General features: G+C 43.0%; 3 protein-coding genes across 15 annotated transcripts in view; 1 reads left to right on the top strand and 2 right to left on the bottom strand.

The window, feature by feature from the left end:
- Nucleotides 1-9,984, bottom strand: part of ACSBG1 (acyl-CoA synthetase bubblegum family member 1) — a 41,166-nt gene extending 31,182 nt beyond the window's left edge. For 4 of the 8 annotated variants that reach the window (XM_053988527.1, XM_053988526.1, XM_053988525.1 and 1 more), the window contains exons 1-3: nucleotides 9,218-9,779; nucleotides 8,110-8,377; nucleotides 2,442-2,590 (exon numbers count right to left, since the gene is read on the bottom strand). In XM_053988527.1, coding sequence (XP_053844502.1) covers nucleotides 2,442-2,521 — 80 coding nt within the window. In that variant the 5' untranslated portion in view covers nucleotides 2,522-2,590; nucleotides 8,110-8,377; nucleotides 9,218-9,779. Of the gene's footprint in view, nucleotides 1-2,441; nucleotides 2,591-8,109; nucleotides 8,378-8,604; nucleotides 8,624-9,217; nucleotides 9,780-9,961 lie in introns of those variants that run through there. The other 4 variants (XM_053988522.1, XM_053988521.1, XM_053988524.1 and 1 more) reach the window with 4 other exon arrangements.
- DNAJA4 (DnaJ heat shock protein family (Hsp40) member A4) overlaps nucleotides 1-15,650 on the top strand; it is a 73,607-nt gene extending 57,957 nt beyond the window's left edge. Inside the window, exons 1-9 of one of the 5 annotated variants that reach the window (XM_053988536.1) lie at nucleotides 9,551-9,569; nucleotides 9,675-9,690; nucleotides 9,778-9,918; nucleotides 11,544-11,724; nucleotides 12,621-12,725; nucleotides 13,463-13,690; nucleotides 13,780-14,010; nucleotides 14,543-14,643; nucleotides 14,728-15,650. In XM_053988536.1, coding sequence (XP_053844511.1) covers nucleotides 9,787-9,918; nucleotides 11,544-11,724; nucleotides 12,621-12,725; nucleotides 13,463-13,690; nucleotides 13,780-14,010; nucleotides 14,543-14,643; nucleotides 14,728-14,946 — 1,197 coding nt within the window. In that variant the 5' untranslated portion in view covers nucleotides 9,551-9,569; nucleotides 9,675-9,690; nucleotides 9,778-9,786 and the 3' untranslated portion in view covers nucleotides 14,947-15,650. Of the gene's footprint in view, nucleotides 1-9,501; nucleotides 9,584-9,674; nucleotides 9,691-9,777; nucleotides 9,919-10,183; nucleotides 10,546-11,543; nucleotides 11,725-12,620; nucleotides 12,726-13,462; nucleotides 13,691-13,779; nucleotides 14,011-14,542; nucleotides 14,644-14,727 lie in introns of those variants that run through there. The other 4 variants (XM_053988537.1, XM_053988539.1, XM_053988538.1 and 1 more) reach the window with 4 other exon arrangements.
- Nucleotides 15,651-16,170: 520 nt separating this feature from the next.
- SKIC8 (SKI8 subunit of superkiller complex) lies at nucleotides 16,171-23,485 on the bottom strand. Of its 2 annotated transcripts, XM_053988548.1 has the most exons (10): nucleotides 23,327-23,471; nucleotides 23,174-23,201; nucleotides 22,712-22,817; nucleotides 21,712-21,884; nucleotides 20,542-20,690; nucleotides 20,132-20,225; nucleotides 19,260-19,353; nucleotides 18,516-18,608; nucleotides 17,859-17,937; nucleotides 16,171-16,443 (listed from the first exon to the last, which is right to left on the bottom strand). In XM_053988548.1, the coding sequence occupies exons 1-10, from the start codon at nucleotides 23,336-23,338 to the stop codon at nucleotides 16,354-16,356; spliced, it is 918 nt and encodes a 305-aa protein (XP_053844523.1). In that variant the 5' UTR covers nucleotides 23,339-23,471; the 3' UTR covers nucleotides 16,171-16,353. The 2 variants fall into 2 exon arrangements, with proteins under 2 accessions (XP_053844523.1, XP_053844522.1); XM_053988547.1 differs by lacking the exon at nucleotides 16,171-16,443 and having other exon boundaries at nucleotides 16,451-17,937; nucleotides 23,327-23,485.
- Nucleotides 23,486-25,254: the final 1,769 nt, after the last annotated feature.

Here is a 25,254-nt window from a genome sequence, read left to right on the forward strand (position 1 = left end):
GAGTCACAGGAGGTCCCCATGGCCCTTCACAGGACAGTGCTGTCTATTATGACAGGTCTTATTTACTAATTTACTAATTACTCCTCTATTCAAATGAGGGCAATATTATAATACATTCCTTATTAATTCTATTTAAAAGCTCCCCTTTGCCCTTGAAGGACAGGTTAGATTTAGCTGTTAATTGGTTTCCATGCCCTCATGAGACTTAAAAACAGGGTCACAGATCAGCCCAGATATGTTCCTACTCTTGCAAAAAGGATCAGTTGATTCAACAATCGCTTTGATTTTCATAGTTTTTTCATAGAAACCAATCTTTGTCAAATTACTCACACAACTTCTTCTCTCACAAAGATATATTTAAAAGCTCAACAAATGCTGAATAAAGAACAAACTACTAGTGATAAAGTTAACAGCTGAGATCTATTTTACCATATAACACAGTTGGCACACACCTTCTAGTAAAACCTATTTCTTTACTTGCAAAAAACAGAACTGAAGCACTTTATTCTCGTTAAGAATAAATATCCTCAAAAATCAGGTCATTTATTTTGGTGAGTAGAGCAGTTTTAGGGATAGCCGAGAACTTCATGGCTGAATGGGAAGAAATAAACAATGTAACGAGCCTTTTTTATTCTCCCCCCAAAAAGGCTCTATTCAGCAGTTGGGAGCAACCCAGACCTGACCTTGGTACAGATTTTCTGGCTCTGTTCTCCCCAGCGCAGCAAAAACCTGAAGCAGAAATCTCCCAGTATCTGTCTCTGTATGGATATTTGCAGGGAATGCAGCAAAGTTAGGTCACACAGAACTCATTATTTCATCTCTGTCTCATTTTTTAGGTCACACTGATTCAATTTCAGCCTTATAAAAGATCTTTCTTTCCTATTTCTATTTGATACAATTTTATTTTCTTTGTCTAATCCTTTCTACTTGGAATCCTACTTCCAGCATACTAAAAAAGGGGCAGAAGTTTGTTGCCTAACTTCAAACCACACCAGGTAAACAACAGCGTTTAACATGGCAACATGCACTGGCATCTTCAAAAACAAACCACAGAAGTTTTATGCCAAAGACTTTGAATGCATCAAAAGTATTTTAAGTTCTAGGGTCTGATATTCTTTCATTAGAAATTCAGAAAAAAACCAAATGCTTAAGATATTTCTAATACAGGAAGCTTAAACTTCCTGTTTGCAGTGGATGCGAACCACTGTACTTTTAAATTCTCCTTTAACTTTCTTCTTTAACAAAGAAAACTCAGATTTTTTTTTTAATAAGTCTGTCACAAATAGAAGCATGCATGGATTAAAATAGAGGCATTATTACTAACTTAGCAAAATCCTAACTTTCATGAGTTGGAGTGCACATATACTGATCACAGGTCAAATAGTGGTTTATGATCCTTGGACAGGTTAAACCAAAAAAATGACAATTCTACTACTAACTACACTGGGATTCCAGAAGCAACAACAATACATTCAAAAGTTTTCAAAGATTCCTTAAACTTCTTCCTGCTATGAAAACCTTAAGTCTTTGGATTGCTCCTCCAGGATTACAAAGCCCAGAACAGAAGAAACTGTTATGGTAGAAATTATCCCAACCAATCCTTTACCTGAAAGGATCAAACAAATCTTCCAAGAGACATAACATGCAAGTTATTCCCTAAACAAATGTGAAGTTAGATTTAACTTAACAGAAGACTGAATTCAGTCTCGGGAAATAGATACTAGTACTTAGCAATTCTGACAAACTTCTAACAATCAGAAGCTAAAATATTTCCCATGAAATGTCTTATTGTAATCTTAAGTACTTCCAAAAACTCTAGAGATGGGGAGATTTCTCTCTTGAAAGATACCATTCCAGTGATAGATCAACAGGTAGAAGAAACATCATGTTCTTTTTGTGCTGCCTAGGACAGAAAGGAGACAGCACCCAGCAGGATTATTTTACATGTAAAAGGTAACATAAACATCAAAATACACTCCTCTAAAATTCACTTCCCCACTCCCACCTCTAAGAGATGGGTTACCTGGTTAAGTTCTGTTGCCTTTCACAGGAAGAAGATGGTCTGTCACAAAGATCAATTAATATCTGAGGATTACACCCCCAAATCCAGAAGAGAAGAGGCTAAATAGCATCTGTGCTATAAAACAAACATTTTACAGGTGTATCCTGTATACCAATAAGATACAAGCAACATATTCCCTACTCAATGATGCTATTAGGTTTAAAGTGAAAGTAGGATTTAGCATAGGAGAATAAACCTATTTATAATCTTCATTAACAATTTTCTCTTATCCTAGCCTCAAAAGATATACCTTATTCTTCATTAGATAGTAGAGATACCAGGAAAAATTCTTGTAGATCTGCACAGTAGTACAAGAGAAACTTAAGCTGGGAAAAATTGGTATATGAGTTTGTTAAAATAAGTGCTCAAGCTACTTTACCCATTTTCACAGCTTCCTGAAACATTCCTTGCATTTCCAGTCTGCAATTGTTTTGTGAGAGTCTCTCCACTGTCAGGCATGCTGACAAATCCTGCAGAGCTGGTCACAAATATGCTGAAGAACTGTGCGGATCAGGCATAAATGAGCTACTTGGAGAACCAAAGAAACCAACAGTAACTGGTTATTTGTTAGAAAAAAACAACACGTAATACAAGAGGAGGAGACTACTGCTACAAAAGCTATTTCTTTCTGATTTTAACATGCTTGAAATGTCGCACTGGCTGTGAGCTGCTTACTGTTAAACTTCCTTTTTAATTCACTTTTCTTTAATTATCCATGAGAAGAATTTTAATGAGTTCACAATGCTTTAAGATGCAAATCTTTTCTTTTGCCAAGATTTCCACAAATTCATTCACACAAGTTGAAGCAATTCTAATTTTACTAAGTCTAGTTTCAAAAAAGAACATTCAAGGAAGCTATTTTCTTAAAGAAAACACAGACTAATTACATTAGGAAATGCCTTAAAGTCAAGAACCTATGAAACCCAGCACTGCAACAGCCAAGCACCTCCTCCAGCACCACAACTACAGCAGCACTTCCTGCACCTCACCACAGCAGGCCTATGGCATAATGCAGAAGTTTCTACACATGGCTGAACAAATTACTTCCCAGGATGTAAGAGAGTCCAGTTCAGCTATTTAGGCTACTTCTATACTAGTAAACTAAACAAAATCCAGAGAATGGCTCAAGCCACCCACTGTGAGTGACATGGTTTTGTATGACCTGGCACTTGCATGGGACAAGGCAGGGCAGAGGCAGTCACTGGAGATGATATTAATGACTACCCTGTCTGGAGGAGGAAGAGAGATGCAAGCCATGCCTTCAGAGCCAGAGAACATAATCTGTTTTACTTAATGGTACAAAGACAGCCATAGTGACTAGGAGTATCTAAGACAGCAAATGAAAATAGCAAATAGAAAGCAAATAGAAAGTGTGGATTTTATTCCAGAGTGCCTTGCACCATAGCCAAACATATAATTGTAGACAATGCAATTTGAAATGAAAGAAAACTTTGAAGTGAGATTCTAAGGGATCTATTCTCAACACCAGAAACTTGATTTGAAAATATCAAATATTTCAAAATATTTGAAAACTAAATGGGGGTATTTCAATGGTAAAAATGTGTCATCATATGCAGCAAAACTCTATTTGTCAGGATTGATTTAGCTCTTTAATTTTGGGATAATTCTCCAATCACTTTGTTCCAACAATTCTCTGCAGAAAGCCACAAGGTCTCTTCCTTGCAACCAACTTTCCAGTAACATTATAAAGAAAACTCCTCTTTTTCTTCTTCAGGTCAGCTAAAGTGTTTTAGATGCTACATGAAGGAAACCAGAGAACTGCTAATTCCCTCGGCTGAGTTGCATCTTGGGTGTCTAGTGGCTGGATAACAGGGTGGTCTTCTGGAAGGAAATGGCTGCTCACTCTCTAAGTCATGTACTTTCAGTGAATAAACAGATAACCTCTAATTTGTGTCTTCTGTATACGCTGTGTTTATGAAGGATTTTTTTGCTTTGTTTTTCCTATAATTTTCCTTAAACTTGCTGATGGTTAGCGAATTATTTTGACACAGTCAAGCATTCTCCAGTGGCAGATCACTCCTCCAGTAGCGAGGGCGGCTTGTTACTGCCAGAAGGGAAGCCAGGCTGTGAAGTAAGGGGAATTTATCAGCGGGAATTGGTGGAGAAGAGTTGCTTTGGACTCTCTGCTGTGTGACTGTAACAGAAAACTCACATCATTGTGATAAACTGTGTTTTCCTGCAACTGTCAGCCACAGTCTTGTCACTTGAACAACAGGCTCACGAATGTCAAGCTGTAATAGTTCTACACAGAACCTGCCTTTGCAGTTCTAGTTCTACACAGAACCCGCCTTTGCAGTTCTGGCACATTTCTAGGTTGTCTTCAAGTTTTGAAATAAATCCTAACAAATGAGGCCAGCAACTTATATGGAGTTCAGCAGAAAAAACCTTCATCTTGAAATGGTTTTTACGTGTTGCACCTTACAAGATGCTACAATCCTTTTCTTTTATGCCTAAATCTACCTGCATGCAAGTTGCACCAGACTGCACTAGACCCAGACAGAATTTTTGTGGTGGGATGGGCTGCTTTTTGCAGCTACGGGGTAAGATTTCTGGGTGTTGACAGGCTCACTAAGTGATAAAGGAATATAAAAGCCAAATAAAGCTCGCATAGTGTTCACATCCTTTGCTCTGCAACTAGGACTGGTATCTTTCAGAAATTTGCAACTGATACCTCAGAGTTGAAGACACTTTCACTACAAATTTGCACAGTCACAAGATCCCAAACAGAAATATCAGAGAGGCCAAACCAAAGCCATGTTGTTTCTAAGGTCAGCGACCAACAGCACCACAAGGCAGACCAGCCCTGGTGTGGGTGGAGCACGCTTGGGACAGAATGTTTCAGGTTTAATTCACAGTAAGACTATGGAAACGTGAAACTACCCAGGGCTGTGTACTTGCCCATCTATTTACTTGTAAGGCAAGAAAGTGAATGTTTCACCATAAAACTTGTGTTTACTTAACATGGACAGAGGGCTGGACTAATTCTGGATGCTCCTTGCTAGTCAACCCAGTTAGTTTAAGCAATTGTATGACAGGGCCCCATTTTTAGTCATATAACTGGTAACAAATAGTGCCAAACAATACTTTTTGGTGCAAACATTAAGCTGGTAGTCCTATTGTTCTTCCTATCTTCCAGCACTGAATCCAAACCAAATCAAAAAAAGCCTTACCTCACAACCACTACCAGCAGAACATCTCATAACCTTTATTCAAAGCCTGTTTCAAAGGCCTTGTTAAGTTTCTTTACATAAATTGCACCACTTCTAATATATTTTTATTATTTCATATCCGTTTTCTTAGAGCCTGTCATCTTTTCAACTTGCTACTAATTGCAGCCCTCTGCCTGCTGTGTTCTGTTAACTACATTTGCTGTGATTATCTACAGCTCCCTCTTTTTTCCTACTTTCTCATAAAATTAAAAAATTCACTCAGTGTCTAAAACATTTTCGCTAAAGTAAAAAAAAAAAAAATTAAACTCCACAGATCTACTAAATGAGAGTTGCTTTTGGGGTTTATGTAAAATTCTAAATCCAAGCATGTCTTCAAATACTACACTGGCACAGCCCCCATTAAATCTTACTAAACAAGTGAGTCTCACCACATACCTTAAGGATCAACCAAGTTATGCTACCTTGGGCCAAGGAGATGATGCTGAGGGCAGATTCCAGAATGAAAAGCTCCAGGCAAGCAACAACTTTTTAAAACTCACATATGCTTTTTATACTAATTTATTTCTAATGCAGGAATTCAGATAAGGCAAACCTGTGACTGCTAGTTACTCACTGTACATTACCCTAAAATAGCCCAAAACAAATGCCATCAATTACATTTTTCCTGGAGATACAGATCTTTTACTTTCCATCTATAGCAAAAAGATTTTTCTAACAGTTTGTTTCTGTAGAAAATATGCTTTTTTGTATAATAATTATGGGCCCAGGGCCATTAAAGGTTCATTAAATGAAACTGTCACATTTGACTGTTTAACATACATCTTTAATAAGACTAAAAATCATAGCTTAAAAATATTATTTAAAGGATATTTTCCTAAGAAGTTTGTAGAAATTGTGCTAACTTTTGAGATCTGGGTGCTTGAAAGAATCCAGCTCAGCACAAAGTTAAGTCTGCCGTGATTCTAATTTCACCTTATAGAGGAAATACTGAAGCTCTTTAAACAAATTTAGTGTGACTTAAAAGAGACACAATCCCTCAGATTCCTGATTTTTTTTCCCCCCCTCGGTGTTTGTAATAAAAGTTTTTTTTATACTTATTTATAAAAATCAAGGGTGCTGCAAGAAGCTGAAGCTGCAGTTCAGCAGCTTTTACCTGTGTCTCCAGGATACTACTTTCAACAAGAATGAGAAATAGCAATATAGCCAGATTTAAAAAAATGCAAACAAGCAGATTCTAGCAGTGGTTTATATAATGAGATTAAAAGATAAATGCATAATTTTTGTAGGATATAAAGATGCTGCATGGTCCCAAGGTCGGGGGGAAGCAGTTTTAAATCCAGTTTTAACTTCTGATTTAACTCCTGTTTTGTGCTAACCTGTTTCAGAACCAGAGTCCTCTGGTGGCTAAACGAAACAGACTCCAGATCTAATTATTCCCCATTTCCAGTCCATTCCTGCCTCCCTGCAGAGAACAGAAATTCTCCGCTTGTTTTCCTGCTGACAGCCACACCCAAATTTGATACTGTGCAACTAAAAAGCAACAAGGCGATTCCTGTGGCAGGAGGGAAGAAAGGGAAAGAACAGTAAAAGAAATCAGCTGTTCCTCTGAGAAATGGGTAAGCAACTCCCGATTAGCAACGACCAAAAACTAAAGGAGGCGAGGTGTGCACCACGAGAAACAGAGTTGGGCATACACACCCTTGATCACCAGGCTGGTTGAGCACAGGAACCACCACTGCAATGGCTGAAAAACATGTCTGCATGAGTCAAGGCTGTATCACATTTATTACTAATCATGGCAAAACCATCTGCTGAGGAGGATTCTAACTCTGTTCCATAAATACATCGATAAAGTATTAATAAATAGGAAGCATCTTGCTTCGGACAGCTGCAGGACTGTATTCCCCTCAGGTATCAGAATGACTGCATCACTCCAACATGAGTGATGTAGGAGATGCATGTGATGGTGCAAAGAATACCCACTGAGTGGTATCTCTCCTCTTTTCATAATCTCAAACACCAACCCTTACTACTTTTCCCACTAATTCCTTGAATAAATAACGAATTGATTGTACCAACTGGAACCAAAGATGGAGAAAACAAATACTGCATACGAAGGTAAACACAACCTGGTAGGTCTCCCTAATAAAATGAAATTAAATGACACAGGAGACTCAATCCTCTTAAGCAAAGATCCAAACCAGCCAAGTTTTCGGCTGTTATTACAAGTACCAAATGTTAACAGTAAGAAACCATCCACCAGTGTGAGTTCTTATTATATGTACCAGTATCTACACACACCTACATGAGGATTTCTACTCACAGAAATTACGTACTCTTTTTATGACATACTAAAAATGGATCTCTAAAATTCACTATGTGCTTTGAAAGCTTCTCATCTGCTAAAGCATTCAGCTACTACAAAGCTACAAACCGATTTATTGTTTCTTCTTAAAAGGAAGTAATATGTTCAGAACAACAGATTAGAGCTAATTTATCTTTAAGGTAGAGACCATTATGAGAATAAACCTTTTCTTTTCCTTAAAAAGGAGATATTTTGTTCTTGGCCTACAAGTTTACAGAGTAACTTACCATAAATATTTTTAGAGAAGAGTTCCTGTATTTACTTGTCAATATAATTTCACAATTGCAAAACATACATTTACACGTTCAGCTGCTGATAATTATGCTTGGAAAAATAATAGTTACCAACACTGATTTCTTTCTTGTGGTTTTGAACTGTTCCTTTCATTTATATTTCTTGTTGGTTTACTGTAATTAGCTCCCCCTCCTTCAGTAAATTCACATGCTGAATACAAGTAGATTGCATTAATTCAACCTTCTAATAGTATTTACCTGAAATACAGTAGGAAGTTCGTTTCAGAGCACTACACGATGACAAATTTTCATTTGGATCTCACACTGCTGCTTTTCCTCCCCCTTTTTCTTTCTCTTTTTCCCCATTTCCTGCTGTTAGACAACACAACAGGGCCCTCTCCTTCAGTCATCCTGACTCAACCCGGGCTGCAGCTGGCAGGGCAGGGCACTGGAACCTTTGAGTTATCATAATCACAGGAGACAGTCTGCTTTCATAAAACTACTCCCAGGAATGAAGAACTGTTTCCTGGAATAAAAAAAAAAAATAAAAACAGCTTGCAAGCATTCCTATTCAACTCAAGTTTGAACAAAATCTGTTCTCAGTTCATGCAGCTTTTCTGTATTTTTCACTTGAGATTTTTCAGCATTGAGTTGCCATCTTCTAGGAAAAAATGCTATTGCTCAGAGCCACATAAGGAGCAGTTATCTCCTTTCCCCTGAGCAGTAAATAATTACTTGAAGACCTTTGGTTACCTGGAGAAAGATGAAAACTAGCTCAGCTTCCAAGTGCGCTCCAGGCAGGCCGGCTTGAGGAAAAGGCAAATAACAAGCAGATAGAGAGCAGGGGTACAACATTAGCCCAATTAACTTACAAGGCCTAAAATACTAGGGAACGAGGCATCAGGAAAGCCATCTACTACTTAACCCGAACAAGATCTAAGAACAAGACAGCGCGGGGCAGGTTGCACCAGGGTGCTGGCCAGCCTCTCCCTGAGGCGAATTAATGGATTTCACAGAGCCGGGAGATTTGAAACCGGCACCAAGGGAGGGGCGGCCGTGAGGAGCCCCCTCAGGAGAAACCCAGCGCCTCAGCAGGGACCCCTCACCCTGCCGGGCCCACGGCATTTCAGGTCTGAATTAGGCTCTAAATTAGACTCAACAGACTGTTTCTGCAATACAAACATATAAAACATGGGGCCGCTTTTTATATTTATTTTAGCTCCATAGTCACATTTTAACCATAATGGAAAGCGCAGCTAAAGCTTCCGTATAATGAAACTATTAACCTGGAACTTTTATTGAAAAATAGTATTACGTATATAAACCTAAAAGCAATAAAGAAGAGGAGAGAACAGACGCGCATTACCACGTTAGCATAATAACAATTTACAGCTCCCGTCCAATGCCAGCTCCTCGGTGCGGCACTGCCCGAGCAGTTAGTGTGAGCTGCACTCGGGGAATGCCAGGCACGGCGCCGGGGCAGCCCCAGAGGCGCAGCCCCAGAGGCGCAGCCCGAGCGACTGAGCGAGCCAAACGCGGAGCGCCAGGCCGGGCCCGGCCCGAGGCCCCGCCCGCCCGCGCGCGCCGCCGCCGCTGCTGACGTCACGCGCCGCCGTTCTAGGCCGTTCCAGCCCCGTGACGTCACGCGCGGCGTCATTCCAGAAGATTCGGCCGGGGCTGCTATAAAGCTCGCGGAAGAGGCGGAGCCGCTGGGATCCGTGAGCGGGCGGCGGTACTGGTGGCGGCGGGGTTTTTTTTTTTTTTGTTGTTAGTTTTTTTTTGAATATTTTTGTTTTTTTTTTGTTTTTTTGTTGTTGTTGCAGCGGAGCGACCGCAGCGGTGAGCGCGGCCCGCGGGGCCTCGGCGGGGCGCTGGGCGGGATAAGCCGAGGGTAAGCTGAGGGTAACGTGCCGCGTCCTCCCACAGGCGCCCACCATGGTGAAGGAGACGGAGTACTACGACATCCTGCAGGTGAAGCCCAATGCCTCCTCCGAGGAGATCAAGCGCGCCTACCGCAAGCTGGCGCTGAAGTACCACCCCGACAAGAACCCCAGCGAGGGCGAGCGGGTACGCGGGGCCGGGGCTGGGCTGAGGCCTGCGGCTCACTCACCTCCCCACCGTGAGGCCGCGCTCCCGGCGGCCCCGGTGCGGGGCAGGCCCCGGTGCGGGGCAGGCCCCGTGCGGGCCGGGGCTGAGCCGGGCTCGGCGCCGGGCCGCGGCACGGGCCCTGCGGGAGAGCCGGGGGCCGCGCCGCCCGCGGGCGGGCCGCTGTTACAGCCAGCGTGCGCTCAGTTCTAGCTCACGTTCTGCTTTGCCCTTTCTGGAGCGTAGTGCCGGTTCCTGAAGGCTCCGCGACTTCCAGGTCTCTATTCTATGTCTGTGAGCCTGGCAGCAGGCCTGACGGCCCAGCTGTGGCCAAGGGGATGCAGCATTTTTTTTTTTTTTTTTTTTTTTTTTTTTCGGATGTGACGCATGCTAGTTTCCCCGTAGTTAATGGTGGAAGATCGTCCTTAGAGGAGCTGGTTAAAATAGGCAAAGCTGGAAGGATTTGTAGTGTGCCAGTGGCCACTGTGCTGTCTGACGTTGAAAAGGCTGGTAGTGGATCCAGCTGCCAGCACTGTTGTTCTGGATGGATTTGTGGTCCTGAGCAGGATGGGTTTTCTTGAAATAAAAATGCTAATGCAGACGTCTAAGGTAACTATACCTGGGAAATCACTGGGCTGTACGTGGGTGGACTGCTTACAAGAGAACTATTTTAGATGCTATCAGCACAGACCCAGACCCGTTCAGCTGCCTGTGTTGGCTTGGATGATAAACGAGCACCACAATTGAGAACTAGGGAAAACATTAATAATGGGATCGTTTATCTAAAAGCTGGTCTATTAATACCTTAATATAGGAATAGAAGGTCCATACTTACATTAGTTTCTAGAATACTAATTTATAGAACTCAAACAGTAGCCTAATCAAAGGTAACCTTTTCTGCTCTTAGTTTTTTAGTCAACCTTTTCTGCTTTTATTTTGGGCTGGATTTTTTTTGCTTTACACCATGTTACATGGCCACGAGTAAAGGAAATTTAAAATTGGTCCTTCCAGTAATAGCATTTAAAAAAAAAATCAGTTGGTAATCTTGATAATAGAAAATTCTTCATAGCTATTTAAGAAAATTCCTTAATTGTTTTGATTTGTATCAAAGTCCTTGTGTTTGTGATGAGTAAGCAGCACCAGTGTCTGGTCACATAAATCTCTGCTGTAGCTGGACGTACCAGCTCAGCAGGCATGGAGCATCCCTGTGTAGCTCTAGGCTGACTAGCACTGCTGTGGCCATGAGCAGTTGGGCACCTGCAGGACTTCGGGGACAGTACCACGTTCCTTTCTAAATGGGTTTTTTTAGAGGTTGTAATGGTTGTTGCAACTACCACAATCAGCAAAGTGAAGTTGGTATGTACTTGTAAGGTGGATGTGACTGAATGAAGCCCACTTAAAATATGGGGGGAGGGGGGAGAAGGAGGAAAGGGGGGGTTTTCCTGGACAAAAGTGTACTATTATAGTCTGTTACCCAGGGAGTTTCCTTTTGGAAATAAGTGCTACAAGAGGGTGTTGTAGTGGCTCAATCTGTAGGTGGAGTTGTATATGAGAGGGCTACTTTTCCTCTTGGTCATAGTTGTTCAGAGCTTCTTTTTTCTTTTTAGTTTAAACTTATATCCCAGGCATATGAAGTTCTGTCGGACCCAAAGAAAAGGGACCTCTATGACCAGGGTGGGGAGCAGGCTATTAAAGAAGGAGGCCTGAGTGGCGGCAGCTTCTCTTCACCCATGGACATCTTTGACATGTTCTTTGGTGGTGGAGGCCGAATGAATAGAGAGAGAAGAGGTACACAGTTCTACACAAGTTCTAGAAACTCTAACCATGCACTTAAGCATAAAACACCTGTGCTATGGTACTGCTGTTCTGCTGAGTGCACATAGTGTGGTATTACTTGTTGCAACAATAGAATAAGTAAACTATGATTTTTCTAGTTACTCTAGCATTAAGAGTCTAATAAAGTAGATAACATGGCTTAGCCATAGCCATCTTTCTGCTAAGTTCTGTTTATTTTTTGTTGAAGGGGGAATGGGTAGTCTGTAGGGGAGGGGGAAACATCAGTAAGTCAGCAGTTGATTTAGACCTGTTTAAGTTACCTTTTTTCCAAATCTGTGCCTCACTTGCTCATATGCTTTTGGGCAACTTGCTTCAAAGGACACCATCAACTTAAACTTCAGTAATCTTAAATCCCATTAAAAAATATTTGGGAGAAATTACATGAAACTGAGTACAGTGTGCTGCCAAAAGCATGATATGATTTTTGTCTTTTCCGTGCCCACTGCTTGTTAAAGGAGCAAGTAGTAACTTGCTGTAAAAATCACTGAAATTATGCTATGAAGTGGCATGGCAATTCATAGGCAGGCATAAATAGCAACTTCTGAATTGACAGATCTGAAGCTGGTAGTGTCCTTGCATCTTGCTGTTTCAGTTAAGCTTATAAAATTAGGAGTAGGCGCAGAGATAGGGTGGCTTTAATGATGCTTGGCTTAATTACAGCTCAACTTTTATGTTTGGAAATAAATGGGTGGAGCTTAGTGGAAGCTGATGGAATTGCACATGCTTTTAAGGGGGCTGAGTTGTGTTCAAAGTTTGGAATGAGCTCTGCATTTCTTGAGACTGTGCATGAACGTTTGTCTTTGCAAGAGCTGAACAAGTATTAATATTTCCCTTTTGTTTTTCTAAAGGCAAAAATGTGGTGCACCAGTTAGGTGTATCTCTTGAAGACCTATATAATGGCATTACAAGGAAACTGGCACTGCAAAAGAATGTTATTTGTGCCAAGTGTGAAGGTAAAAAAAAAAAAAGTAATGGTTTCAAATCCCTCTTCAAGTTGTTTGTGTGGATTGTCTGAGGCTGAGAAAGTCTGAAGGCTTTCTTACCTTTCTCTGTCTTCTTTCTTTGCCTGATCCCTCAAAGTCTGCCAGGGTATTTAATTCTTACTTATGCTTATCCAAAAGTAAGTCTCTCAACAACAGTGTTACAAAGTGATTGTTCTAATTGCAAACTAAAACTTGCTGTGAGTTGCAGTTAGGGGTACCTAAATTAAAATTATCTTCACCCAGAAATTGGATGTAAATGTTTATTCTGTAAAACTTCTTTAATTGCTGCGGGTGGAAGACTAGCTTGTGTTATGTTACTAATTTTACAGTTATTAAGTACTCCCTAGACTGGTCCTCTTTGAGGTAAATTTTAATAAGGTCTTGTGTCTTAGTACTCTGTTAAATATTTAGGAAGCAGATTCTTTCCCAGGTATTAAGAGAATGTTTATGTCTTGAATTTGGTATGCTGACAGTTCCTTGGAAACCAGGAGTTACTGGGGGTGGGGCAGAGGCTCATACAATAAGCTGTATTACAAACATTTTGTTTGTAGAAACCTCCAGCTTGTGGGGTATACTTTGTGATGGCAGCTAAATTCCATTACTGAACTACTCTTAAGTTACCCAAATATGCTCTTGAAGTCAGTGAGTTCCAGCCTGACTACTGTAATTTTTTGAGACTGAGATCCAATTTAACTCTTTTGTCCAAGGTTATGGTGGAAAGAGAGGGGCAGTAGAAAAATGCCCTGTGTGTAAAGGAAGAGGGATGCAAGTTATAGTTCAGCAGATTGGACCTGGCATGGTGCAGCAAATCCAAACTGTGTGCCCGGAATGCAAAGGCCAAGGTGAAAGAATAAATCCCAAGGACAGATGTGACAACTGCAATGGCTGTAAGGTTGTAAGGGAGAAAAAGATCATAGAAGTTCATGTTGATAAAGGTAAGAACTGTTTATTTGTACTGGTTCCCAAATAGTAGTCAATAATAGTCTATAGTTCTGCAGAGAATAAATGGGTTTCTTTTCTTCAGGTATGAAAGATGGTCAGAAGATAGTGTTTCATGGAGAAGGTGACCAGGAGCCTGATTTGGAGCCTGGTGATGTTATAATTGTGCTTGATCAAAAGGATCACAGTGTCTTTCAGAGACGAGGGCATGACTTAATCACAAAAATGAGAATTCAACTCTCAGAGGCCTTATGTGGTTTCAGAAAGACAATTGAAACTCTGGACAACAGAGTTCTTGTCATATCTACTAGGCCAGGTAGGTTGTTAAGAGTACTAATACACTATGAACCACTTACCGGTTTAATTGTACCTGGGCTGGAGTTCTTGGGGGAGATTGTTCTATTTGGTTTTGTTTGTTGTTTTTTTTTTTTTTTTTTTTTTTTTACTAACCAGATGATGCAACAAGTTCATGAGGCAGACACTTAATTTAGTTGGTTCTTTGTTGTTGTTACCCTTTCTAAAATATGCAGAATTATACCTAAAGCTGTCAAATACTTCTTAATAAATCCAGTCCCAGTTGGTAGATAGCCAGGAAGATATTAAAGAGGAAATAATCTTAAATTCTACTAAATTATCTGTTCATTCGGCCTGGAGACTGTGCCAAGAAAAGCTGATTTCTCTTATAGCAGGGGAAATAGACTAAATGGCCTTAGCCGTGTACAGCTTGGGCTTAGGTCTTCCCTGTGAATTGGTTACAATCTCCCTGAGGTGCCATGGGAACACTGCTTGTGTGGCTGTGAAATGCCCATCCCATCACAGCAGCCCACTTACAGCTCTCGCCTCCATAGGTGAAGTGATAAAACACGGCGACTTAAAGTGTATCTACAACGAAGGGATGCCTGTCTACAAATCTCCGATGGACAAAGGCAGCCTGATCATACAATTTTTGGTAAGCTGCATGCTTTTCTGTAGCCAGTATACTCATGTTTGCACATGAACAAATACTTATCTTAAAAAATACGTTAAATTGTAGGTGCAGTTTCCAGAGCACTACTGGCTCCCAAGGGAGAAACTGTCTCTGCTGGAGGCTCTGCTTCCTTCACGAGAAGATGTTATGGTTACAGATGAGATGGATCAGGTAGACCTTGAAGATTTTGATCCAAATGAGCAAACCTACCGTAACAGTGCAGGAGAAGCATATGAAGAAGATGAGGAGGGTCCAAGAACAGGAGTACAATGTCAGGCATCTTAAAGCAAGGTGGAGTGGATGTCATCTAAGATGTAAATTTTCACAATGAAAACTGCATGGCTGTAATAGCCACTGCTTGTGGTTTTTGTGTTCAGCAAATTGAGTTGCTGCGCTGTCAGTATCACCTTTTTGTAACTAATTTATATTGTGTTCTTGTAGTCTTTCTATATAAAGCAAATGTCATACTGCTGAGAACCAACTGAGTTGGTATGCATTTTCCTTGCTGTGAAGGTTCTCAATTTATTCACCTGTGCTATTTCTATAAGACTTTGGCAATATCGATAGAGGCTAAGTGGAGTGTCTTATGTAAATACTTTCATACTGGAAAATTAATTTCATAGAATAAAACATAGCAGAATAACTTCTAATAAATAGTACTTCACCTTTTCTCGTGCTTCTCTTGTACTTTCTAAGCCATGCTGGAACCCCCTTTATTTAAACAAGTTCTTCTAAGCTCAGACTCATGTTATCTAGTCTAGATTATTTGTGTTAGCTGCATCACTCATACCTGTCTCATTTTGTATTTCAGAAGCACCTTGTGCATGCCCTTCTCTCTGCCTCATAGCCCTCTTCCTGTGTTTTGTGGGTTTACAGTAACATTCCTTCAGCTGTTTCTTTGTGTGTGACCTAAGGTTACAAACTGTCCTCTAATGTGTTACATACAAGCAAATACTTGCAAATAAAAGTTTGACCTTTCAGAAGCTCAAGCTTTGTATTTCAGCCTTCCCTAGAAAGGGTTTACTTCCTCCTAGGCATTGTATACTTGTGCCTTAACTAAAACGAATAAACCAAAACCACCTGCACTGGGTATACTGCTGCTGTTTTGTAACACACATGATACTACAGTACAGCAATCCCATTAAAGCTTTTTTCCATTTTACCTATTTGCTGGTAATGTGTGTATTAAGTCAGGGTTAGAAGTAACTGGTCCCCTTTAGTGAAATTAAACCATGATGAATGATCTATGTTCATGTACCACACAATTGTTGAAACAGGTGTTCAGCTTAAGTGATCCTCTTCAGGACAAGCTGAGGCTGTCATTTCCCATGTCTGTAACAGCCTCAGTCATCTTCCTTCTGCTAAAATAAGCTGTTGTAACACTTAGCCCATGCTTTCCAGCTCTGGTCTATTTATGTTTAAAGGCAGAGGTGATTAACTGAGCAGTTACTTCACCCATGACTATCTATTTCCAAAAATACTTTTTCCCCAAAAATTAGACACAAGGACTTGGAACTGTAGCTTTTATTTTAAAAAAGTAATGTTTTCTCTCATGCTAAGCAAAATCAAAATTAGATCTGGTTTTGCAGATCAGTATGAATGCTTTTATCATACTAAAAAAAATTACACAGGACAGTAGCAGTCCCTTGAAACTGCTACAAGAGATTTACTGAAGTATCTGAGTCAAGACATTTAAACTGGACAGTCATAAATATGAATTTCTTGGTCATCACCAACAGACACAATTTTGGACCCACTTCCATTGTATTTCACTCCCCAAACCTGTAAAAAAGACATATGCAAGTTTATCCAGAGAGGACAAAGGAAAAGAAGCTTTTTGGCAGTAATATTTATTACAAGCAGTAGAGGAAGGATTATTGAAAGTCAACTAATTAGAAGTGGTGCCGTTCTGGCTTGTGCTTCACCAGCAGCTGAGGCTGCCGAAGCAGAGTAGGACACTGCCCTCTAGGAGCCTGACGAGCTGCTACTGCCAGTCCCGCTGACTGTGGCTTACACTAGCCAGAGATACTCGGTCAGGGCTGAAAAGTGCTTGCCCCAGTTTGCATAAATAACCCAAGCACTTCCACTCTTGCCCATCCTGCAGCCCTTTCTGAAAATAGTATTTTACAGTGCAGGAAAGCAAGAGCAAGAAGCATTTGTCATGCAGACTGAGACATCATGACAGACTGAAGAATGACCAGGTTTATCCTTGAGCTCTTTCAGATAACCATTTACCTACCAGTGCAAAACTTACTTAGAAAAATTCAGGTCAGTCCTCTAAGACAGTTACACAAGCTCTTACTTGACACCCATCTCCATCAGAATGATAACAGGAAGAGTGCAGTTTACCCAGCAGATCAATGTGAAATGCAGAGTGGGTGTTGACAGCAGTATGTTTTGGGCAATCTCATACACTATTCTGCATTAGTACCCAAACCCAGCGTTCTCAGTAACTAACACATCTCTGCTACTGAATGAGAGCATACACAACAGCTAAAACAACAGGGGAAATCAAGTCCCACTTGGTACTTCACTAGTAAAACCCCTGTAACTATAGGTAACTGAAAAGAAGGTTACCAGCAAGAATTTACTATGGAAGAAAACATTAAAAAAAAATCTGGAAGAATGTCCTTTGTTTCTTGCTCAGTGGTCCATTAAAATATAACATTGTTCTATTTATCACCTAACATCTGGACAAAGAGTAAATGGGTAGAAACCTAACTCCTTCCCTCACAGGTAGCTATCACTGAACAATAAATTAAAAACCCATGGTATTACAGACACAGAAGGAGGAAAAACTCCCAAGTTTCCAGGCTGCTTTCAAGCATCTGTTTAAGTAATTCCATCCTTTTAAATAAGTATTTCCACCCTTACACATGCACGTGCTATGTTAGTCACAGAAATACGTAAAACCAGAGAGAAAGGTAACAAATAGAGTCTGGTGAGACTTAGGCCACTCAGGATTGCCTTTATTTGGGCCTGAAAAATGTTAATTACTTGGAAGAGATCAGCATATACACCAGGGAGTACTAGTTCAATATTAAGTGCTAAATAACCACAACTTGTAAAATTTTATTATAGCAGGCTAAAGTTGAATTACTGCAAGCCTGGAGGTGCAGCACCAAAGTGAAGCACAAATGTGCACAACTACACGAGCTCTCCTGGGAATGTGGTGATTCAGGGAATAGCAGCCATACCTGATCTTGGTGGTCAAAAAAAGTATGGACACAGGTCCTCGTTCCAGCATCCCAAACCTTCACACTTTTATCAGATGAACTGAAAGAAAAGTAATACTGATTAAGGTTTAAATTAATATATTAACTAAAGTTTAATGCAAACATTAAAGGGTCTCATGTGGTAGATATAAGAAACCCTCTTTCACCCATCAAATACAGGGATGAAGTAGTAAAGGACTGCATCTTCTGCCATGTTCCACTACCTTTAAAATAAATTTACTGTTCCAACATCTGCAATGTGAAAATGAAGACTCCCATTTTGGCCAAAAAATTCTTTGAGGCAAGTTCTTTGGATAAGGAAATTCCTCTTACATATACTTGGTCCCCCAGCTGTCTCAGCTGTTTTAAGAATGAATGCTAAAGTTCAAGTAGATTAATCTACTACTAGTTTAGGTTGTAATTCTTGATTCAACAGCAATTTTTCAGCTATTTAGAATCAAAGTGACATTCTCTTAGGTCAGGTGTTTTTCACTTGTCAGGAACTACACTGCAGTGAGATGACTTACTCTGTAAAATGCTCTCACTACAGCTGGTGCCACATCACAGATTGGCTCAAGCCTTTACATTTCATGTTATTTCATTTTTCAGTAATCATAAACAATTAAAAATCCTCAATACCTGGAAACAAAATGGGTATCATCAGGACAAAATGCTACATTTAAAACCCAGGATCCATGACCACTTAATGTGCCAGCCAAGTTTGCATGTTGCCTGTGGAAAGAACACATTAACATTTGCTTTGTGAATTCCAGGGAAAAATCAACAGGAATATACTCTAGCTAGTGCAATCAAGAATGGTTCAATGGGAGGTGACTTCTGGACATTTGTTCATCCAAGCTGAACTGGTGTTACAGCAGATTCTGTGTTTCCACTTCAAATAGTTAACATAAAAGTAAGTCACTAAGAAGACAGGCTTAGGAGGACAAAGAGTTTCACCAAAGCCAAAGCAATGCAGGTTTAGGGGGTGAAGACCACTGAAGCAGGGCCATTTCCTCCCCAGGGTCTTCCAAGGTATTGCAAGATGCAACAGAAATAGGTCATAAATATAATTAGCTGAGTACAGAACAGATGTTTTAGGAAGGGTGAACACAAGCTCACAGGACAGATACACAGAAGAATTAGATTACTGCCTACAGGCAAATATGAGGAAAGTAATTTGTTTTCAATTGACAGCTTTCTTCTACCTCTGCACTTTCAAAAACCATATAAGGATGTAGTATTTTATGATTTAAGGTTATTTACTACATAAAAAGTCACCAAAAGCTGAAAGGAATTCTGGAGAGCCGAGGGTTTGATGTTTCACAGTGTCAGCCTCTCCAAGCAGTTGCTGTCCTGCCTGCAGGGCTGGCAGTCCCCACTCACACATCGTAGATCTTGATGTAGCCGTCGTCGGAGGCGGTGACGAGTAACTGGGAGTCAGGGGAGAAGGTCAGCGAGCGGATCGGCATGGCGTGGCCTGCAGGCACAGGGACACAGAGCAGGACTGGCATCCTCTGACTGACACAGCACTCAGCAAGCTACTCCACAACAGCACTGCCTGCTCAGAGACACCAGCCTCGGAAGCCTCTTTCTCTCTAGAGGCTTCTTCCCGCCACAGAAAATGGAAACGGGCAGCAATTCTCAGCTGTGAATGTTAAGGCATGTCTGCAACACAAAAAGTATCTTGTTTCTTTCAGCTGTGGATCTCTATTAGAAATTATGTCGTATTTTATAGTATGATTGCATATTTAAGTGGTTGGGGTTTTGGTTACGACGGGGCAGAAATAGCATGAACACTAAAAGCCCATTTATCTGTTAGAAAAAAAAGCACGTATTCTACAACATAAAAAGTTCAGTTATTTTTCAGAACAGCAAAAAATTGCTTTAGAACAAATCACGTAAGAGAAAGAAAAACCACATGCATGGCAGCACACATTTGGCTTGGCTTCATTCCCTTGTACTTTTTTCTGCAATACAAAGAGCTCCAATTTAAGAATTTAGTTAAGCATTACTGGCTGTATCTTTTTAAAATGCCTTTAAAAGGCATTTATGATGCAAGCCTGAGTTTACAGTTTGCCTCTAATATTTCAAGTGGTTTAGGTTAGGGCACGCTAAATAACTAAATACTGTCTAATGGACAAAAATGTCAACTCACTTTTGCCGTGGTTGTTGTAGCTTATTCTGACTTGCATTATATCCTTTAATTTTCTCAGAAGTGAGGTCAGAATTAGGTACTGCAAGTGACCAAACCATACCTTCTAGCGTATGCAGAAGTTTTCCAGTCGCAATATCAAAAATATTGATGATGCCATCTATTGCTCCACTGGCCAAGTATTTTCCATCTGGACTCTGTAATAAAACACAAAAAGTGTGATTCAACATCTGTGTGCATTTATGGTGTGTAAGCCCTGACATTCCCTTGGCAACTTTTCACAAATAATGACCTATGCAATTTAGCTGGGCTTCTAAAGTCCCGAAGACTATAAACAAGATCCAAATATATTTTCCAGATGTGCAAGGGGAAAAACGTCACACAATTTGTATTTGGAACTGTGGCTGTCACCTAGTATTACTGTAGAGATAAACTGATAAACAAAAATACCTACTTACAACAGATTACAGCAATAGCAATTTCTCATAAGGAATTATCAATCGTGCTTCTTACATATGCAATGCTAAGGATGAACTTTCCTCTGGTGTCCAGAGAATATTCTTTCTTTCCAGTTTCAACACCGAAAATATTTACTTTCCCCACATGACTTCCTGTTGCAAGGTACTGGGAATCGGGTGAAAAAGCCAGGGACCAAGCATCAACTGTATTAAAAAATAAAGAACAGTTAGCTGGATCCTGTTCCTGGTTCTTATTCAACGGTGTCAGTTCTGTATGCATCTGTTCAGATGTGCAACCCTCTTGAGAGTGTACAAGCTTATCAAGTTACCCCTTTTGTGTAATTAATGGAGTGTAGCTCGAGCCATTTACTTACATCTGATAAAAGATTAAATTTCCAGTAAGACCCTGACCTTATGAGACCCTCACGTAACAATAAATTTACAATTATAGACCGCATCAGTTAAGTCTAAATTCTTACTTTTTTCCTGGTACCAAAAGATTGAAACTACTGAAAAAAATCAACACTAGTACGTAGCAAAGCACAGAAGATGCAGGAGAAATGCAGATATACAAATGTAACACAGATAACACTCCTGCAACTGAATGTAAAAACCCATCATTTTTCATAGCAGTGCCACGTATTTATCTGGCACAATGTAATTCACAGTTTTTTTTCTAAAAGTTAAATATTAATTGCCTAAAACGCTGCAAGATTGTTCTTAAATTTGTGACTTCCAGTGGATTCATTAAATACTTGGAATAAGACCTTAGGCCCTGAATTCCAGCTTGGAGAACATTAGCATTGTTACCATTGGTAGCTGTTTTGACTTGCTTGCTTAGGATTGGACATTGTGGATCAAAAAGGATCACATGCACGGCTCAAATTCACTGCAGTGTTATGAAGAATGTTCAGAGCTCCTTTGTAAATACATCTGAATAAGCATTTGAATTATTTCTTCCAAATACTCCTTTACCAATGTGTGTGTAAAGAGCAAGCTGGTTTCCATTCTGCTTTATGCACACAGCAAAAAGCCAACTATGTGTACCTGAGAAAGCACAAATAGGGTGTAAAAATAAATGTAAAATTGACACTGCTTTGAGTTCATAAAACCTTTAACACTTGTGCAAATACAGGAAAGACTAAAGAACCCCCCAAAGACCTTATTCCCCTCATGCACCCCAGTCCCCCAGTATTTGCCAGGAGGAGTCACACTGGTGTCTTACCAGGACCAGCATCCATGGACTTGATCTGCTTGCCAGTCTCCAAGTCCCAGAGGCGAATGTGGGCGTCCAGAGAGCTGGATGCTGCGATGGCCCCCGTGTGGCTGATGTCCACAGACACCACCCCCAGCTGGTGGCCCTCCAGAGTCCACTGCAGATCCAGCTTCTCGTCGTTCCTGCCGTGCAAGGGAGGGAAAAGCCTCGCTGGGAACGGCTGGGGGTACCAAGGGAGGAGCGTGGATTGTTTGTTTGTTTGGGGTGAGGCTGGGGGTGTTCAGCACCCCCAGCCTCACCCCAAACAAACAAACAATCCTCGCTCCTCCCTTGGTTCAACACACGGCACTCCAAGCCCTGCCATGAAAATGTGAGGGGCTACACACAAACCCTCTGTTCTTAAAGAGCTGACAAATCAGTAATTTACCACGTTCCTGCCAAGCAGGTGCTTCACCCTGGGTTTGGAAGCCATCCCACCAAGAAATGTCCCTCACACGGCAGCCTGGGGGTGCTCACAGAGCTGGCATTTGCACAGTCCCCCCAACCAAGCTACATCTGTCCCTGAGGTGAAGCACACCCTCCACACTGCTTTGCTCAAGAGACAGTAGCTTCTTTGCAAAAGCACGCTTGCATAAGGATTATCAGGAGCTTTTTTTCAATAAAAAAGGAGGATGTAATTTCCTCTTTCTCACTATTGCCATGATTTCTTTCACAACACACATCTCCAAATGCACTGTCTCATCAAAAGGAGCATTTCTCATTCTTTGGTTTAGAAATACATCAAGTATTCTCTGACAGGCATTTTCAAAAGGATTCTCATTTTTCTGGAAATGCAAGCACACCAGAATGCCACCACTCCCAGAGAGAGCACACACCAGTGCAGATAAACTTGCTCGAAGAAGCAGCTCTGTGTGCCATTCTTCTATCATCCCTGCAGATTGTGGAAATTCAAGGCTGCTCCACACTGACTACTTCCAAGGCCTAACACAGATTCATATGGAGCACTTACCACTTCCAGACCTTTACCAGATCATCCAAAGAGCCAGAGATCACTGTTTCAGAACCATCATTTTTATTTTTGCCCCAGGCAACTGACCAAATGGCATCATCATGAGCTAAAAGAGAATATATGCACGGCAATTAAAAAAATAAGTATTTTCTTTTGCTAGAAGACCACAACCGGTTCAGGTAATGCTGAACTGGCTAGCTGCAATGTTGGCAATAGACCCTGCTCTGCTCCTCAGGCCTGTTGAGTGCTCCGAGAGCCTGGTCACTGTCTTCTTCGTTCCAAAATATGCAGTGTTGTGTGACCAGCGTCACTACCGAAAAAGCAGCACAGCTACCTCTGACTTACTCAGATTTATGCCTAATATAAACATAACCAGGTCTCCTCTCACGGATACCTGCCATTATCAACTGTACATAATCCCAGAACACCAACATTGCTCAATACCCGTTAGCGTTCGCTCACCTTGCTCTTGCTTGAAGAGAATACCGTACTAGAAAGGAAAAAAATAATTAATATTACACATGAGCAGCCTATACACACACGCATACATATACAATACATATACACACGCCTCAAGCCAGCAATCAGCTTAGCTAACGCTGTGTTTTTAATTACCTGTGTGGTCATGTCTTTCTGAAAACAACCCCGACGGGAGCGCGCCCAGAGGAGCCGGACACGGCTCCGGCCGCCGTCGTGCCTTGATGACCTCACGTACCACAGAGAGCGCCGCTCCCCCGCGCCACCGGCCCCGCGCCCTCTGCCGCCGCCCTGTGGCCGGGAGGCGCAGGCGGGCACGTCCTGCCGGCGGAAACGGCCCCGGGGACAGCGGGGCTGAACCCCGGGGACAGCGGGGCTGAACCTCCGGGAGAGCGGGGCTGAGCCCTCGGGACAGCGGGGCTGAACCCCCGGGGACAGCGGGGCTGAGCCTCGGGACAGCGGGGCTGAACCTCCGGGGACAGCGGGGCTGAGCCTCCGGGGACAGCGGGGCTGAACCCCCGGGACAGCGGGGCTGAGCCCTCGGGACAGCGGGGCTGAACCTCCGGGGACATCGGGGCTGAACCCCGGGGACAGCGGGGCTGAGCCTCGGGACAGCGGGGCTGAACCCCCGGGGACAGCGGGGCTGAGCCTCGGGACAGCGGGGCTGAGCCCTCGGGACAGCGGGGCTGAACCTCCGGGGACAGCGGGGCTGAGCCCTCGGGGACAGCGGGGCTGAGCCCTGGGGACAGCGGGGCTGAACCTCGGGGACAGCGGGGCTGAGCCCTCGGGACAGCGGGGCTGAACCTCGGGGACAGCGGGGCTGAACCTCCGGGGACAGCGGGGCTGAGCCCCCGGGACAGCGGGGCTGAACCTCGGGACAGCGGGGCTGAACCCCCGGGGACAGCGGGGCTGAGCCTCCGGGGACAGCGGGGCTGAGCCTCCGGGGACAGCGGGGCTGAACCCCCGGGGACAGCGGGGCTGAGCCTCCGGGGACAGCGGGGCTGAACCCCCGGGACAGCGGGGCTGAGCCCTCGGGACAGCGGGGCTGAACCTCCGGGGACATCGGGGCTGAACCCCGGGGACAGCGGGGCTGAGCCTCGGGACAGCGGGGCTGAACCCCCGGGGACAGCGGGGCTGAGCCTCGGGACAGCGGGGCTGAACCTCCGGGGACAGCGGGGCTGAGCCCTCGGGGACAGCGGGGCTGAGCCCTGGGGACAGCGGGGCTGAACCTCCGGGGACAGCGGGGCTGAGCCCTCGGGGACAGCGGGGCTGAGCCCTGGGGACAGCGGGGCTGAACCTCCGGGAGAGCGGGGCTGAACCCCGGGGACAGCGGGGCTGAACCCCGGGGACAGCGGGGCTGAGCCTCGGGACAGCGGGGCTGAACCCCCGGGGACAGCGGGGCTGAGCCTCCGGGGACAGCGGGGCTGAGCCCTCGGGGACAGCGGGGCTGAACCCCGGGGACAGCGGGGCTGAACCCCCGGGGACAGCGGGGCTGAACCCCCGGGACAGCGGGGCTGAACCTCCGGGGACAGCGGGGCTGAACCACCGGGACAGCGGGGCTGAACCTCCGGCCCCGAGTCCTGACCCTCAGCGCCCCCGGGGACCCCGCAGCTGCGTCCCACGGTTTACATCTTCATCGCCGCCTCTCACTCGTCCCCTTGAAACAGAGATTTTTAGAGTTAGGTTAACAAAATGAATTAAGCATTTATAATTTAGCTTGTAGAGTTATGTGTTGAATTTTAACCTTTTACTTAAGCAACCTCTGCCTGGTACAAAGGGCATAGGAAAATGCAAATTTCTAGAGCTTCTTGCATAAAGAACAATACCAGAAGAAGCAAAGAACCCAGATAAAGAAGCTCCTCTGTCTCCAAGCCCATCAAGACTGACAGACGTACTCAGATAAGCACCAAAGGACCAAAAGCGCACGCGCAGAGAGGAAAAGTTCAAAAGTTCAGCCATGAGGAAGACCAAAATCTTCAGCCTCAGGACCACCGAGAGACCCCCGTGCGACCACCACAGCAAACCAGGCGTGCCCAGAAGGGCGTGGACTCATTTAGCATGAGAGG

Source organism: Vidua macroura, chromosome 12, assembly GCF_024509145.1.
Source record: "Vidua macroura isolate BioBank_ID:100142 chromosome 12, ASM2450914v1, whole genome shotgun sequence".
Lineage (NCBI taxonomy): Eukaryota > Metazoa > Chordata > Aves > Passeriformes > Viduidae > Vidua > Vidua macroura.